Consider the following 13423-nt stretch of genomic DNA (forward strand, 5'->3'; position numbering starts at 1 on the left):
TTTTCAAGCCCTCACTTGTCTATTTCCACTGTTGCCCATAAGTATCCTGATAAAATTCCTGGTTGGCATTATTGTAACCATAGTTACCAGAATAGTCACCACCTTGCTGAAGCGGCTGCTGAGCATTGGGTTGTGAACCCCAGTTCTGTTGGTTGTTGGTCTGATGACGCTTGGAATCAGGTTGGTTGTACCCATTGCCTTTCTCTTGCCTCCTACATTGCCCCCACGATTGCCCCGAGCTCCATGGGAACCACAGCCTCTCTGCTGTTGTGCAGGACCCCCTCTGCCACCCTTAGAGCCTCTTGGTGGTCCCAAAGGTGCCCCCCTCTGTGAATAGCCAGCTCTACCTCTTGGCGGTGGTGCTCCCCACCCCCTTGGTGGTGGTGGAGCACCTTGCCCTGCCCCCCTTCCTCCTCTTCCTCTTACTGCATAGCCATCATCATAGCCATAGTAGGGATCTTCATAGCCTCCACGATAGTCATGATAATCATAACCATAGTAATCATCATAGTAATCTTCATAGCCATAGTAATCTGGAGGGTAGCCATATCCACCTCTACCTCCACCACGACCTCGACCTCTAATTGGAGGTGGCATTCAAGGAGGAGGGTGATAGTAATAACCTTCATACGCAGTACTTCTGGAGGCCTGTCTAGCTCTTGGTGCTCTTTCCTTTTCTTCTCTGGTGGTTTAGCTAAGACTATTTCAATTTCTTCCCCTTCTATTTCTTTTCCATTCATTTCATCCATAGCCTTAACAGCAGCTCCTCCCTCTTCAAAATGAACAAATGCATAATCTTTCGACTTCTTTACTCTTTCCAGTTTTCCAAATTCAGAAAATGACTTTTCCAATATTTCTTCTGTCACTGTAGTGGCCAAGTTTCTCACAAATAAAACTTTTACCTTAGCCATGACTTCTGGATCTGGTTCTTCCACAGGGTCAGCCCATTCAACTGTAACTACATTTCCCCGTACGTTTACTTTCCACTCATCAGCCGACATCTGGCTTGTGCTGCTGACTTGTGATCCTCATATTGAAGGAAGCAGAACCCCGATTCTTCTTTTTGTCATCGGGTTGATGATACAGAATAATGTCCACCAAACCCTCTGTGACTTTACTGAATTCTTCCAGAATGTTTTCCTTAGTCTTATTCTTCGGGATGGATCCAACGAAAAGTCTGTTGTTTGCCACAGAAACACACACTCCAAGGTGTTTCCCAGGGCGAATTTCATAGCTGTCACACAGTTTAACAGCTTCCTCTGCAGCTTCCTTTCTACAGAAAGTGATAAATGCATACCCTCGGTTCTGACCAGACAGTGGATCCATCATAAGGCATAGATCCCAAATGGGACCAGCCTTTTCAAAAAGGGGAACCAACTCATCCTCATACAGATCCCTTGGTATTTTACCTACAAAGACTTCTGTTCCAATTCCGGGCTGCACACCCGAGTACACGCTGTCTGGTGGAGGACCACCGTACTTCCTTTGTCCTGTTGTTACAGCCAGAGCATAACCAGTCCTTTCAAGTAAGGCCTTGATCTTTGCTTCATCAGGTCCCTTTGGGGACTCTTGCACTTTGCTGCCCTGTTTCTCTCTTTGCCTGTAGGTCTTCATAACTCCACATAAAAATGCACTTTTGTTCTGAACATGTGATAAGTCACTTTCCTTGAATTGCTGCAGCACAGACAGAGCTCCTTCTTCATTAAACTCCCTGAGAGCATCAATTGCTCTTCCATCAAGACTGACATAAGCTACCTATCCATGTTATCTCTTTGAGGAAGAAATTTAAGGGCAACCAATGTTAAGACCCAAGCTCCAAGCACTAGTGTAACTCCTGATTCTATTCTTTTCATCATGAGGCTCCAGAAGATTTTTGAATCTAGCAGTTAAATGGAAAGATTCTCACCCTGACTAATTATATATACTGATACCTGTGAACTAAGCAACTGCACTAAGGATGGTAATCTGTAATAGTAAATTCATGCTTGGAGTGCCTGTCATTCTGGTCTTCTGAATACGGGCTGCTTGTCATGACATGGCAGTCCCTACTGTGCTGTCTCTCAGGTAGATGATTGTTCAAAAAGAAGGGGGTGGTGAATGAAGGCAAGAGACTGGAAGAGGAATGTTGTGGGACTGTCCTGCTTCAAGGTGGTATATGGTGAGATTTTTGGACTTAGGTGTAAACATAAGAATTATATAATTCTTTATGCCTATTTTTTAAAATGTATTCTAATTTTTAAATGTTTTTCCATCATATTCTGTAGGGACTTAAAGTTCAACACATTAATACTTGATGAAAAATACCTCTTCCATTTTATGCCTAAGATGTTTGATATGCAGACAGATAGTGAGGTTAAGCTCAACAGCCTAGTTTGTATGGTAATAACAATAAGCTTCTCTTCTGGAGGGTTAACAACCTAAGTTTGCAGACCAAAATTAGAGAAAAAGGAGGGCCGCAAGGAAAACCAACATTTTGGCCCTAGCCTTCCAACGTCAATTAAGACTCAGGGCATATGAGAACTTGTACTGTAACGTCATGTAACTTGGTAGTGTCCCAAATTTTCTGATCAAGGAGATTATGGGGCCAAATAGGAAAGTGATTGATTATGTAGAGTGTGCCTAAGGAGAGTCACATGGAAAGAAAACATTCTCTCAGGCTTTCACAGAGAGCACGTTGGCCAAGCGATGGCCGTGACTCATCCACATAGCTGACACTGACAAAGGTTCTACAATCTGAGGTACAGGATCTCAGGATAAATCCTGAGGGGATTTCACTGACCTTATCAGACCCAAAAGCTATAACTCTTGTTGCATAGGTCTTGCTTTACCTTGGTCTTAACCATCCAGCAGAAAAGTATAAAAACGAAGTATAAGAAGTAAAGCCATGCTGTTATGTTGAGCTATAGGGGACTCAGGTCAACAATTTCTAACATTGCCAGTGAAGCGGAAGACCTGATACTATTATGGACTACTGGACTCTTTTAGAATATTTTGCTGAGTTAACACACCTATAATATTCAAATAATGGAACTAAACAAGGGGATACAGATGAATGTTCATTTTGTATCTGTGTATTCAAAATGGTTAGGATAGATATATAGTTACATTCTCTTAATGAATAGAGGGATTTGTTCTAATTGTGTTTGTAAATAGGATATCATGTCTGCATCTTGTACAGCAATTAAGCACTAGGAAGAATGTATGCAATGTGTTAATTTTTGAAACTATCCTAGCAATTTGGTTTGAAACTGTCTCATTGCTATTTGTTTCTCAATAAAATTATGGGGGAAAAAAGTACTACAAAGACAAAAAAAAAAAAAAGGTCAGATCCGTACCTGGAGCAATTCTCGAGGGGAATGGAAGCTTTTCACTCTAGAACCGATGGATGAAAGTGGTGAAATCAGAGCTACTTCTTTCACTGATCAAGTGGACAAGTTTTTCCCCTTCACTGAAGCGAACAAGGTGTATTATTTCACAAAAGGCACCGTGAAGATTGCTAATAAGCAGTTCTCATCTGTTAAGAATGACTATGAGATGCTTTTCAATAGTGAGACTTCTGTGGTGCCCTCATTTACCTACAGTTCAGTTTGATTTCACAGGAATTGGTGATCTAGAGACAAGTCTAAAGACTCACTTGTGGACATAATTGGGATCTACAAGAGCTATGAAGATGCTACTAAAATCACTGTAAAATCTAACAACAGAGAAGTTGCTGAGAGAAATATCTACTTGATGGACACATCAGGTAAAGTGGTAGCTGCCACTCTGTGGGGAAAAGATGCTGACAAATTTGACGGCTCTAGATAGCCTGTGATGGGCATAAAAGGAGCCAGAGTTTCTGATTTTGGTGGATGGAGCCTCTCTGTGCTGCCGTCAGGCACTATCATCGTGAATCCTGACATTCCTGAGGCCTATAAGCTTCGCAGATGGCGTGACACAGAAGGACAAGCCTTAGATGCTGTTTCCATCTCTGACCTAAAGAGTGGGGGGCTAGGAGCAGGCAACACCAGCTGGAAAACTTTATACGAGGTGAAGTCAGAGAACCTGGGCCAAAGTGACAAGGCGGACTATTTCAGCTCTGGCAACAGTGGTGTATCTTCGCAAGGAGAACTGTATGTACCAGGCCTGCCCAACTCTGGATTGCAATAAAAAAGCGTTTGATCAGCAGAATGGGTTATACTGCTGTGAAAAGTGCGACCGGGAATTTCCCAACTTCAAATACTGCATGATCTTACCTGCAGATATCACAGATTTTCAAGAGAATCAGTGGGTGACATGTTTCCAGGAATCTGCTGAAGCTATCCTTGGACAAAACACTGCCTGTCTTGGGGAACTGAAAGAGAAGAACAAGCAGGCATTTGAAAAAGTTTTCCAGCATACCAACTTTCCATCTTTCACATTCAAAATCAGAGTCAAACTAGAGACCTACAATGATGAGTCTCGAATTAAGGCCACCATGATGGATGTGAAGCCTGTGGACTGCAAAGACTACAGCAGGTGGCTGAGCACAAACATCAGAAGAGACGCAGGGATGTGAGGAGTCGCACGCACCAGGCAGAAGTTTGAAAACAGCTGAAACAGAGCTGATTTCTTCCCACCTCAGTTTCCCCTTTGCAAGCACCTTGGGCAATTGGTAGCGAGAGGACAGTGTGCTCCAAGAGCAGTGGTGTAAACCATTAGCCCTGGGAGTCCACATCAGGTAGCAGAGCCCCAGGCCCTCCCTCTATCTTCAGGCATCTGTCAAGTTTAGTAAGATTTCATTATCTTCAAGCAGGAATTATGTCACAAGTAATTGACCCCAACTCTGCAAACAGTGAAAAAATTATGTCGCCAGGGCTTTGCTTCTGCCCTGGTGACACCTGTACAGCTGGGCCCCTCCTGGGAGTCTTGGGAGGCATATGAGGAAGTGTGTCTCCTAGAATTCAAAGGCACTCTCTTCTAGAGGTGCCGTGCAGCTGTTAATGCTTGGAATGGCGATGGGGCAGAATTATTAATCAAAGGCATATCTTTATATCTGAAGACTGTCCTTCCTTTAAGATTTAATAGATTTAATAACTGAGTCAGATAGATCTAATGTTAATCAAAATTGTCTCTTCTGAGGATGGCTGATAAGCATTGATTTGCTGTTCCCTGGGGACATCCAGGCAACTACAAAGCAGTGCTTGAGTTTCCACTTCAATTAATGTTGCATTTTGTTTGGTGACTGTACATTTTTCCTACCTGTACATACTTCTTGTGTTTATGTTTTACTTTTTGACTGAAGGTATGCTAAAAAGGAAAAAAATAAAAATAAAAGTTTAAAAGCTAAATGTACAGAGACATACTAAAGGCTGCCATTGCTATGGGGATATGATGGGGGAAGGTTGAACAATACAAAGGGTCGTTAGGAGACCTGAGTGCATAGATCAAAGGACATCAGTGCAGTGCAGTGCAATGTTGTCATAAAAAAGAAGGGGCAGAGTTATATAACATAGAAAGAGAAAATCAAGATATTATTATAGTGGGGCCGGGGAGATGGCTCAGTGGAATAAGCACTTCCCTAGCAAGTGCAAGGGTCTGAGTTCAATCCCCGGTTCTGCCAAAAAAAAAAAAAAGATATTATTATAGGGCTGGGGAGATAGCTCAGTGGCCTAAGTGCCTGCCTGACAAGCGCAAGGACCTGGGTTTGATTCCCAGTACCACGTGCCATGCTGGCCCCAGAACCCTGGACACGCCATGCTGGTCGCCAGATCACAATGAGTCCAGACTGTATAGTGAGACCCTGTACCAAATAAAGAAATTTTTAAAAAAGATATAGGGGCCGGGAGATGGCTCAGTAGGATAAGTGCTTCCCCGGCGAGCACAAGGGTCTGAGTTCAATCCCCGGTTCTGCCAAAAAAAAAAAAAAGATATTATTATATTGGAGAAGATACTGGCATAACACTGTGATCTCATTCTTAAAATAAAAAATTATAAAATGTACAATTCATATTTGTATAAGTAAACATTTTGGATGTCATGTACACATATATACATACATAAGTGTGTGTGAGTGTGTGTGTGTGTGCGCGCGCACGCATGCACCAGTATGTGTGGGTGCGTATGCACATTCAACCTATGACGGTTTCCTCTTCAATGCAGGATGTGGGAAGGTAGAGAGAACTTTTTACTGCAAGTGATATTTGACTTTTTTAGAGTTGTGTATTTTTGTAGTTTAAGAAGATATATTAAGAGCTATATATCTGTTCAGTTATACTTTAAGGATCCATGCATTTTGCTATCTGTAAATTGTACCTGTTCCTTAAAAAAGAAGAGCGCTCAACAGACTAAGCACCTGCTTAGGCAGGTGCAAGGCCTGGGGTTCAGTCCCCAGTACCACATGTCCCACTGGCCCCACTCCTGGGTGTGCTGAGCTGGCAACCAAGTCTGGGCATGGTGGTACACGCCTGTAATCCCAGCTATGTAAAATCCCTGTTTTACATAGAAAACAGGAGGATGACTATGAGGAGTCTGAGCTGCTCAATGAGATCCTGTACCAAACACATTTAAAAAAAAAAAGGAAAGGAAAGAAAATAAGCTATATGCTAAAGTTCAGCCAGCCATATTAAACCTAACATTACTGAAGTAAATGAGTTTTTCTTTAGCATTCTACTATTAGATGTTTGGTTTTGATTAGCTAATCACATAAATTAAAACACTAACATTTTAATCCATTTTATGAAATCATGACTATTTAGAATAGCTCACTTACTATCTTAACATTTTTTACCATGCTTCAGGGAATCTTACTTGTCCCCTACCCCATTCCAAACCCCCAAAAAGAAGTTGGCAGTGGTCTTTTATTGCAGAGATACATTAAATACTGTCAGAACAAAGTGCCTGCTATTTTGGCATTTGCCATTTGGTACACCTACAATATGACAATATATAAAATTCTCCAGGAAGCAACAGATCTCAAATAGTTGCATTCCTCAATTGATTAAATTTATGCATATATTTTAATGTCTTAAATAATACAGGTTGTTTAAAAAGTCTTCTCTTCTTTTCCTTTCAATAAAGGATTCTTCTGAGGAAAAGAAAGAGGAAGTTGCTGCTGTCAAAATCCAAGCAGCTTTCCGGGGCCGCATGGCCAGAGAAGAAATAAAGAAAATGAAATCAGAAAAAGTCGAAAAGGACGAAGAAGAAAAGTGAGGTTACTGGTTTTACCCCCATAAAACATGAATAAATAATCCAAATCATCAAACTTGTTGTAATTGTCATGTTTTTCCCTACTAAGGGAGATGTGATGTTGTGCAACATTTGTTGCTGCTGTGAAAATCTGTTGAGCATTTGTTTAATAAACATGCCACTGAAACACGCCACTTAAAGATTTGTCTGAAATTATGAAGATTGTTGCTGTATGTCCCAGATGTATTGATAGATACTTCTGGATTTGGCTATCAAACTGGAGAAGTTTTATGGTCTGACCATTGTTTAATGAATAAATCATGTCACATTCCTAAAAAATGGTTCTCTAGCTCCTATTTCACTCTAGTGACAAAGAATTTCACTACCTTTCAAAGAAAGTCTAAATTTGGTATGTGTGTTGGGTGTTGCCAGTTAAACCCAGGGCTGTCAGCACAATAGGCAAGTGCCCTACCACTAAGTTATTTTCTGAGCCCCTAAATGTTGAATACATTAAGTTTCTAGAAAGATAAGGTGAGTAAAAATCTGCCTCCCTTTAAATTTTACACTTAGGGGCCAGGGAGATGGCTCAGTAGAATAAGCACTTCCCTGGCAAGTGCAAGGGCCTGAGTTCAATCCCCGGTTCTGAGAAAAAAAAAAAAAAAATTTACACTTGGATTTTAATTTGTCATGTATGTAATCATTTACTGAAAAGGTATTAAGTATCATTCATGCAATGGGATTTAATAGTGAATATTTGTACTTTCATCCATGTAGCTTATAATTCTTACTGTCCTATTCCCCAAAACCACACAGAACAAGAGTAATAACAGAAAATAATAAAAGATCGTGACAATCTTCTTTTTCTTAAGCAAACAGTCCCTGTTACAGCTTATATCTAATGTCCCCCCACAACCTCATGTGCTCATGGTTAGGGGTTTGGGGAGGTGGCTGGATCACTGTGTGATAGTGGGTTAGAGGTTTGATAACTGGATTGGCCCCATGATTGATTTAGCATGATTCTGGGTATGAATAATAGGAAGACCCACTCTGCTCATGGGAGGCATCAACCATTGGGCTTCTAGCATAAATAGAATAAAAAGGGAAAGGAAGGTACACTACTTCCTGCCATGGACTGTCTCTCCTCTGCGATGCCGCCTCGCCTTGGGGCCAGCCAACTATGGACTGAAACCTCAGCAAACTATGAGGTAAAATAAACTTTTCCTCCTTTAACTTAAGGGTATTAAGTATTTTGTCTCAGCAATGAGAAAACACGGTTCCCAAGTGTTTCTAATGTATAAATAGTAATATACAAACTCAGAGGCCTTTTATCTGATAATTTTTCAGTGACCCTTCAAGCCCCTGGGGCCTTATTTTTAGAAAAGTAAGTTGCTCCTCCTTGAGGCCTTACCACTCTTGATTGTCCCAGAAACTGGAGACTAGACCCAAGAGGACAGATTCCTTCCAAATGCAAAAGAGAGAAAATGGAGTTTTAACATCTAATTAATGCTATTGAATACAGCTCTAAAGACAACATAATCTAGAAGTCTAAGGTATCTTGGCTGGTTCTTTTCCATGCCTACAACAGTGTCCCCTACTTTGGTTCTAGGATTAAATGTCTCGGTGCACAGTGACCTAGCTGTTGTTCCCCAAAGCTTAGTAACAAGCCCAAATGGTTCAGTCAAGGGAAGCTTCTAAAATCAGCCAAGTATTACACCATGACAAGGGCCATTCTCTAACCCCTTAACTCCTAGCCTGAGGCTCAGACTCAAATCAGGTTTGTTGCAGGTGCCTCCTTTTCCTTCCCTGCCACTGAGCCCTTGTCAGGTTCTACAATGGAGATCACCCAGGCGATCCTCTCACATAAATTTCTTACCCAGTGCTCACAAGCCTGTGGCGGTCACTCTTTAATCTCTGAGCACCTCCAGGCAGCCTTCCTGCTGCCAAGATCCTGCTGCCACTGATAGCTGTACACTGAACTCCAATCTCTAATTTTAACCCATCTACTGTTTAACCCTTTTCCAAGGTTAGGAAAGGAAAAAAAATTCAGTTCTTTCCCAGGATTCCAGCTGCTTATTTCCCTATTCCATATAAGCACAAAACTCCAACTCTTTTCCTCCTTAAACAAAAGCATCTCTCTCAGAGGGTTACACAGCTTGACCAGAAATAACAGAGACTTAGCTTCCCTATTCTGGAGGGAAGACAAGAAGAAAAAAATATTCCCAAGTGAGTGTATAACAAAAAAATAGGTGTGTACATGAGCCAAACCCCCATGATGAATATAATCATTACCCACCTCAGATATGCGCAGTGGCACCTCAGTACACAAACTCAGTTCTCTCCGTGATTCTGGTCAAAAACAACTGGATGAGAACTAAATCAAATTTCCCCAGGAGGTCAACATTGAACCTAATCATAAAGGATTAAAAAAATTAAAAGAAGATGCCAATTAGCATTTCCATAATTCTGTTACATACAAAAAAGCAATTAACACTATGTATGTAGTCAGTACACACACACACACACACACACACACACACACCCCTCTACTAGTGGTGTTGTCTAAGGAAAAGACAAGCAAGTAGAACACAATAGGTGTATTAGGACAGCACATATGAATAACTAATTGTTAGAACTTAGCTGGTTTTCTCTTCCTGCCTTCTTTTGCTCTTTCTTAACCTCCTTTACCTGTTAACCTTCAGATCCCTAACCACTAGACACACAGGGACTCCCACACTCTGGCCTTAAAGCCCTTTTCTACACTGTCCCGTTGATTGCATCCAGTCTTGTAACTTTATAAACTATTTCCATACTGATAACTTCCAGAATTTTCTGCCTTTTACCTCCAGCCTTATGTAACCAAATGCCTACTGTCTTAACTTTTCTCACTGCTGAGACAAAATACTTGACATCCAAAGTTAAAGAGGGAGCGGTTTATTTAGCTCACAGTTTGTGGGGGTTTCAGTCTATAATCAGCTGGCTCCAAGGCTGGGAAGCATACAGCAGCTGACAGCAGTTCATGGCAGCAAAAGACAGCAAAAACATCAAGAGAGCAGAGAAAGAGGACAAGCCTCTTTCTGTCCCTTGTATTGTATGCAGGCTACCCACCCTGGGAAGGTGTAGCACTCACACACTTAATCCTAATGTTGCACTACAAATCAGTCACAGACTCTAGATTCAGAGACCTCAAAAAAAAAAAAAAGCCCCATTTACAAGTCCATGAGAATCCAGGTGTGTTGGTATGCACCTGTAATCCCAAAACTCAGGAGGCTGAGGCAAGACGATTGTCGCAAATTTGAGACCTGCCTGGGCTACAAAGTGAGCTCAAGGCCATCCTGAACTGCATAATAGACAAAAATGAAAAAAAGTCCATGAGGCATCAGGAAGACATCTAGATGCAAACTGTAAGCCCTGTGTAACATCCATATTTGGGTGTGTGAAGGTTACTCATGACCCAAACAACTCTTGACATTGACCCTCAAATCTGCAACTCCCGCAGCATTTCTCATCTCAGAAAATGACGACTCCATCCTCCCATTTTCTTGGGCAACAATCTCAAAGTCCTCCTTAAATCCTCACTTTCTCTTCCAACCTGTATATAATCTATCACCAAAACCTATGGGCTCAATCTATGAAAATACATCCAGAAGATAAAAACTTCTGATCACTTCCATTGTAGGCCTAGTTCACATCATCACTGTCATGAATTTTTTTTTTTTTTTTGGTACCAGGAATTGAACTCAGGACCTCTAGCTTGCCAGGCAGGTGCTGTACCACTCATAAACTATTGCAAAAACTATTGTGTATCATACTTCTATAACCCACCCCATTGTGGTGCCAGCCCTGCCCCCAGGGCACCCTGAGACAGCAATTGAGACCGGGCATGGTGGCGCTCACCTGTAATCCCAGCTCTTGGGAGTCTATAAACAGGCAGATCATTACAAAGTCAGATCTAGTAGTGAGACCCTGAACACTTTGTAGACCCATACTTAAAATACAAAAAAAAAAAAAAAAAAAATACAACCCACTCCAAAGTCAGTGAACTAAAGCAGTTAGCTGTTACCAGAGCCTTTGTGTTAGTAGCAATTCTCATAGTTAAGTTCACCTCTGCCCTAAACTCAATGTTTATGGACTGACTGTGGAAGAAAGGTCTACTGCCAGCTGTGGGCCCAAGGGTCAACTAAAGTACCTCTGCTTCTGCTTCACTTATCTTGTTTGAAGTCTTTGCTGAAAAATATGACTCAGAAAAAGCTCTTCTCATAGTGATAGCAGAAGCAAAATCAGGAAAATTCCAACATGCTAGAATATTTCAAGATTTACTCTCATTTACGCTGACATCCCATTGATGAAAACAAGACATTTGTCCAACCTAAACACCAAGAACATGGAGAAATCTATTGTTTATCATGCACCCAGAGAAAAGCCCTCACGCATTAGAGATAACATGTCAAGGTCATGAAGAATAAGAACCAATAATTCAATCCAGCATACTCTGTTCTTTTGGTTATAATTATTCAAATCCTTCCCACAAGCAAAATACTCCCAAACCCCTAAAACTTCACCTTCCTTAGTTATTTGCAAAGGACATTACAGATTATATCTGTTTGAGTATAAATAGGTTTCTCAACCTGCTTCCTGTCTTGAGAAAATTAAGAACCCAACTATCTGTTTACTTAGTGATGCACATTTGATAATGTTCTCTTTAAAATATTGTGAATTTCCCATGTATTTGACAACTTTTAACTCCCTGTCCAAAAACTGAACCCACAATTTTTTTCAAGTCCCCCTTCCTTTCTGTTGAAAACAATGTGAAACTGGAGCCAATATTTCAATATAGGGCTGGGGAGATGGCTCAGTAGAATAAGCGCTTCCCTGGCAATCGCAAGGGCTTGAGTTCAATCCCCAGTTCCGAAAAAATAAATAAATAAATAAATTTCAATATACTATAGCCTCCTAATTGCTATAATTATTCACCCTGCTTCCATGCTGTCTTAGAGTTCTCCAAAGGAACAGAACCAATAACACATACAGAAATATTGGGAGAGGTTTTACTACAGGAATTGGCTTATGTAATAACGGAGATTAAGAAGTCCACACTACATCATCAACAAGCAGGAGAACCAGGAAATCTAGGGGCATAAGTGAATCTGAGTGTGATGGCCTGAGAACAAGAGGAGCCCAAGACCCAGAACCAAAAGCCATTTGATAGACTTCGAGTCCTAGAGGTCTGAGAACAGGAAATTCAATGTCTGAGTTCAAGGAAAGTTGAGTTGTTCCAACTCTTAAAAAACAGACTTTACTCTTCTGCCTTTTTATTCTTCTGAGGTTCTCAGTGACAGCCCACCCATATTCATGGTCTGATCTTTTTTACTCTGACTTAAATGCTAATCTTTTGCAGAAACACCTAGAAAGCTATTTATCAACTATCTGGACACTTCTAAACCCAGTTTAGTTGACCCATAATCACCATACACCCTTTCACCCTTTTAACACAGCAACACGAAGATTCTATTGTAGCTTAAGTCATATGATGTCACTTTTCTACTTGAAACCCTTGATGGCTTTTCCTTTTATAACAGTAAAATCTGAAGTCTTCATAATGATTTATGGCCTTATGCAAATCCCTCCTCCTGCTGCTTCCAACCTTATCTTACTGGTTTGGTAGGCTCTAAGCACACAGTCTTCAGAGAACATCTTCAGATCCTACAGCTATGCTTTCACCTCAGGGATTTTGAGCATGTCAATCCTTGCATCCCTTCCTGGAATAGGTTTAACAGGTATTGTCTTATGTTTTTAGATCTGTACTCAAGGAACAAAAGTCAATGAAACTTCCCCTGAACCAGCCCTGCACGACTAAAATATCTAACAGTTTTTTAAGCCACTCCCCTTTCCCCTTTCCTTCTTAATTTTTCTCCTTGGTTTTGAATACTATCCAATATAGTTAATATACTGCCCACTTCCACTTAATAGAATCTATGCTCCATGAGATTAGAGATGTTGTTCAATGTGGTACTGCTTTGCTTTTGTTTCTCCTTGAATGCACCAGAAAAGGGGACACCTTTTTAACTTATACAGAAGTGGGAACAGTCCTAGGAAATATCTCCTTTCATCTAATTTGCTTTTATTGAGATACAGATAGATATAGCTGTAGACATAAAGATAGATATGTGAATCAATCATTGAGTCTAAGAGAAGTAGATTATGAAGTTTTTTGTTTTGTTTTGTTATTGTATTTTAGGGAAGGGTCTACAGAGTGTTCAGGGTCTCACTACTAGATCAG

General features: G+C 40.9%; 1 protein-coding gene and 2 pseudogenes across 3 annotated transcripts in view; 2 read left to right on the forward strand and 1 right to left on the reverse strand.

Moving 5' to 3' along the window:
• LOC105743565 overlaps window positions 1-4537 on the forward strand; it is a 10571-nt pseudogene extending 6034 nt beyond the window's left edge.
• Window positions 1-7420, forward strand: part of Spa17 (sperm autoantigenic protein 17) — a 24530-nt gene extending 17110 nt beyond the window's left edge. For both annotated transcript variants that reach the window (XM_023701525.1, XM_023701526.1), the window contains one exon: window positions 7039-7420. In XM_023701525.1, coding sequence (XP_023557293.1) covers window positions 7039-7170 — 132 coding nt within the window. In that variant the 3' untranslated portion in view covers window positions 7171-7420. The remainder of the gene's footprint in view (window positions 1-7038) is intronic.
• LOC101572729 lies at window positions 7-1749 on the reverse strand (annotated as a pseudogene). Its single transcript, XR_192754.2, has one exon. The product of XR_192754.2 is annotated as a heterogeneous nuclear ribonucleoprotein R-like (transcript).
• Window positions 7421-13423: the final 6003 nt, after the last annotated feature.

The sequence above is a fragment of the Octodon degus genome, unplaced genomic scaffold (assembly GCF_000260255.1).
Source record: "Octodon degus isolate 3935 unplaced genomic scaffold, OctDeg1.0 scaffold00136, whole genome shotgun sequence".
NCBI classification, from domain to species: Eukaryota; Metazoa; Chordata; class Mammalia; order Rodentia; family Octodontidae; genus Octodon; species Octodon degus.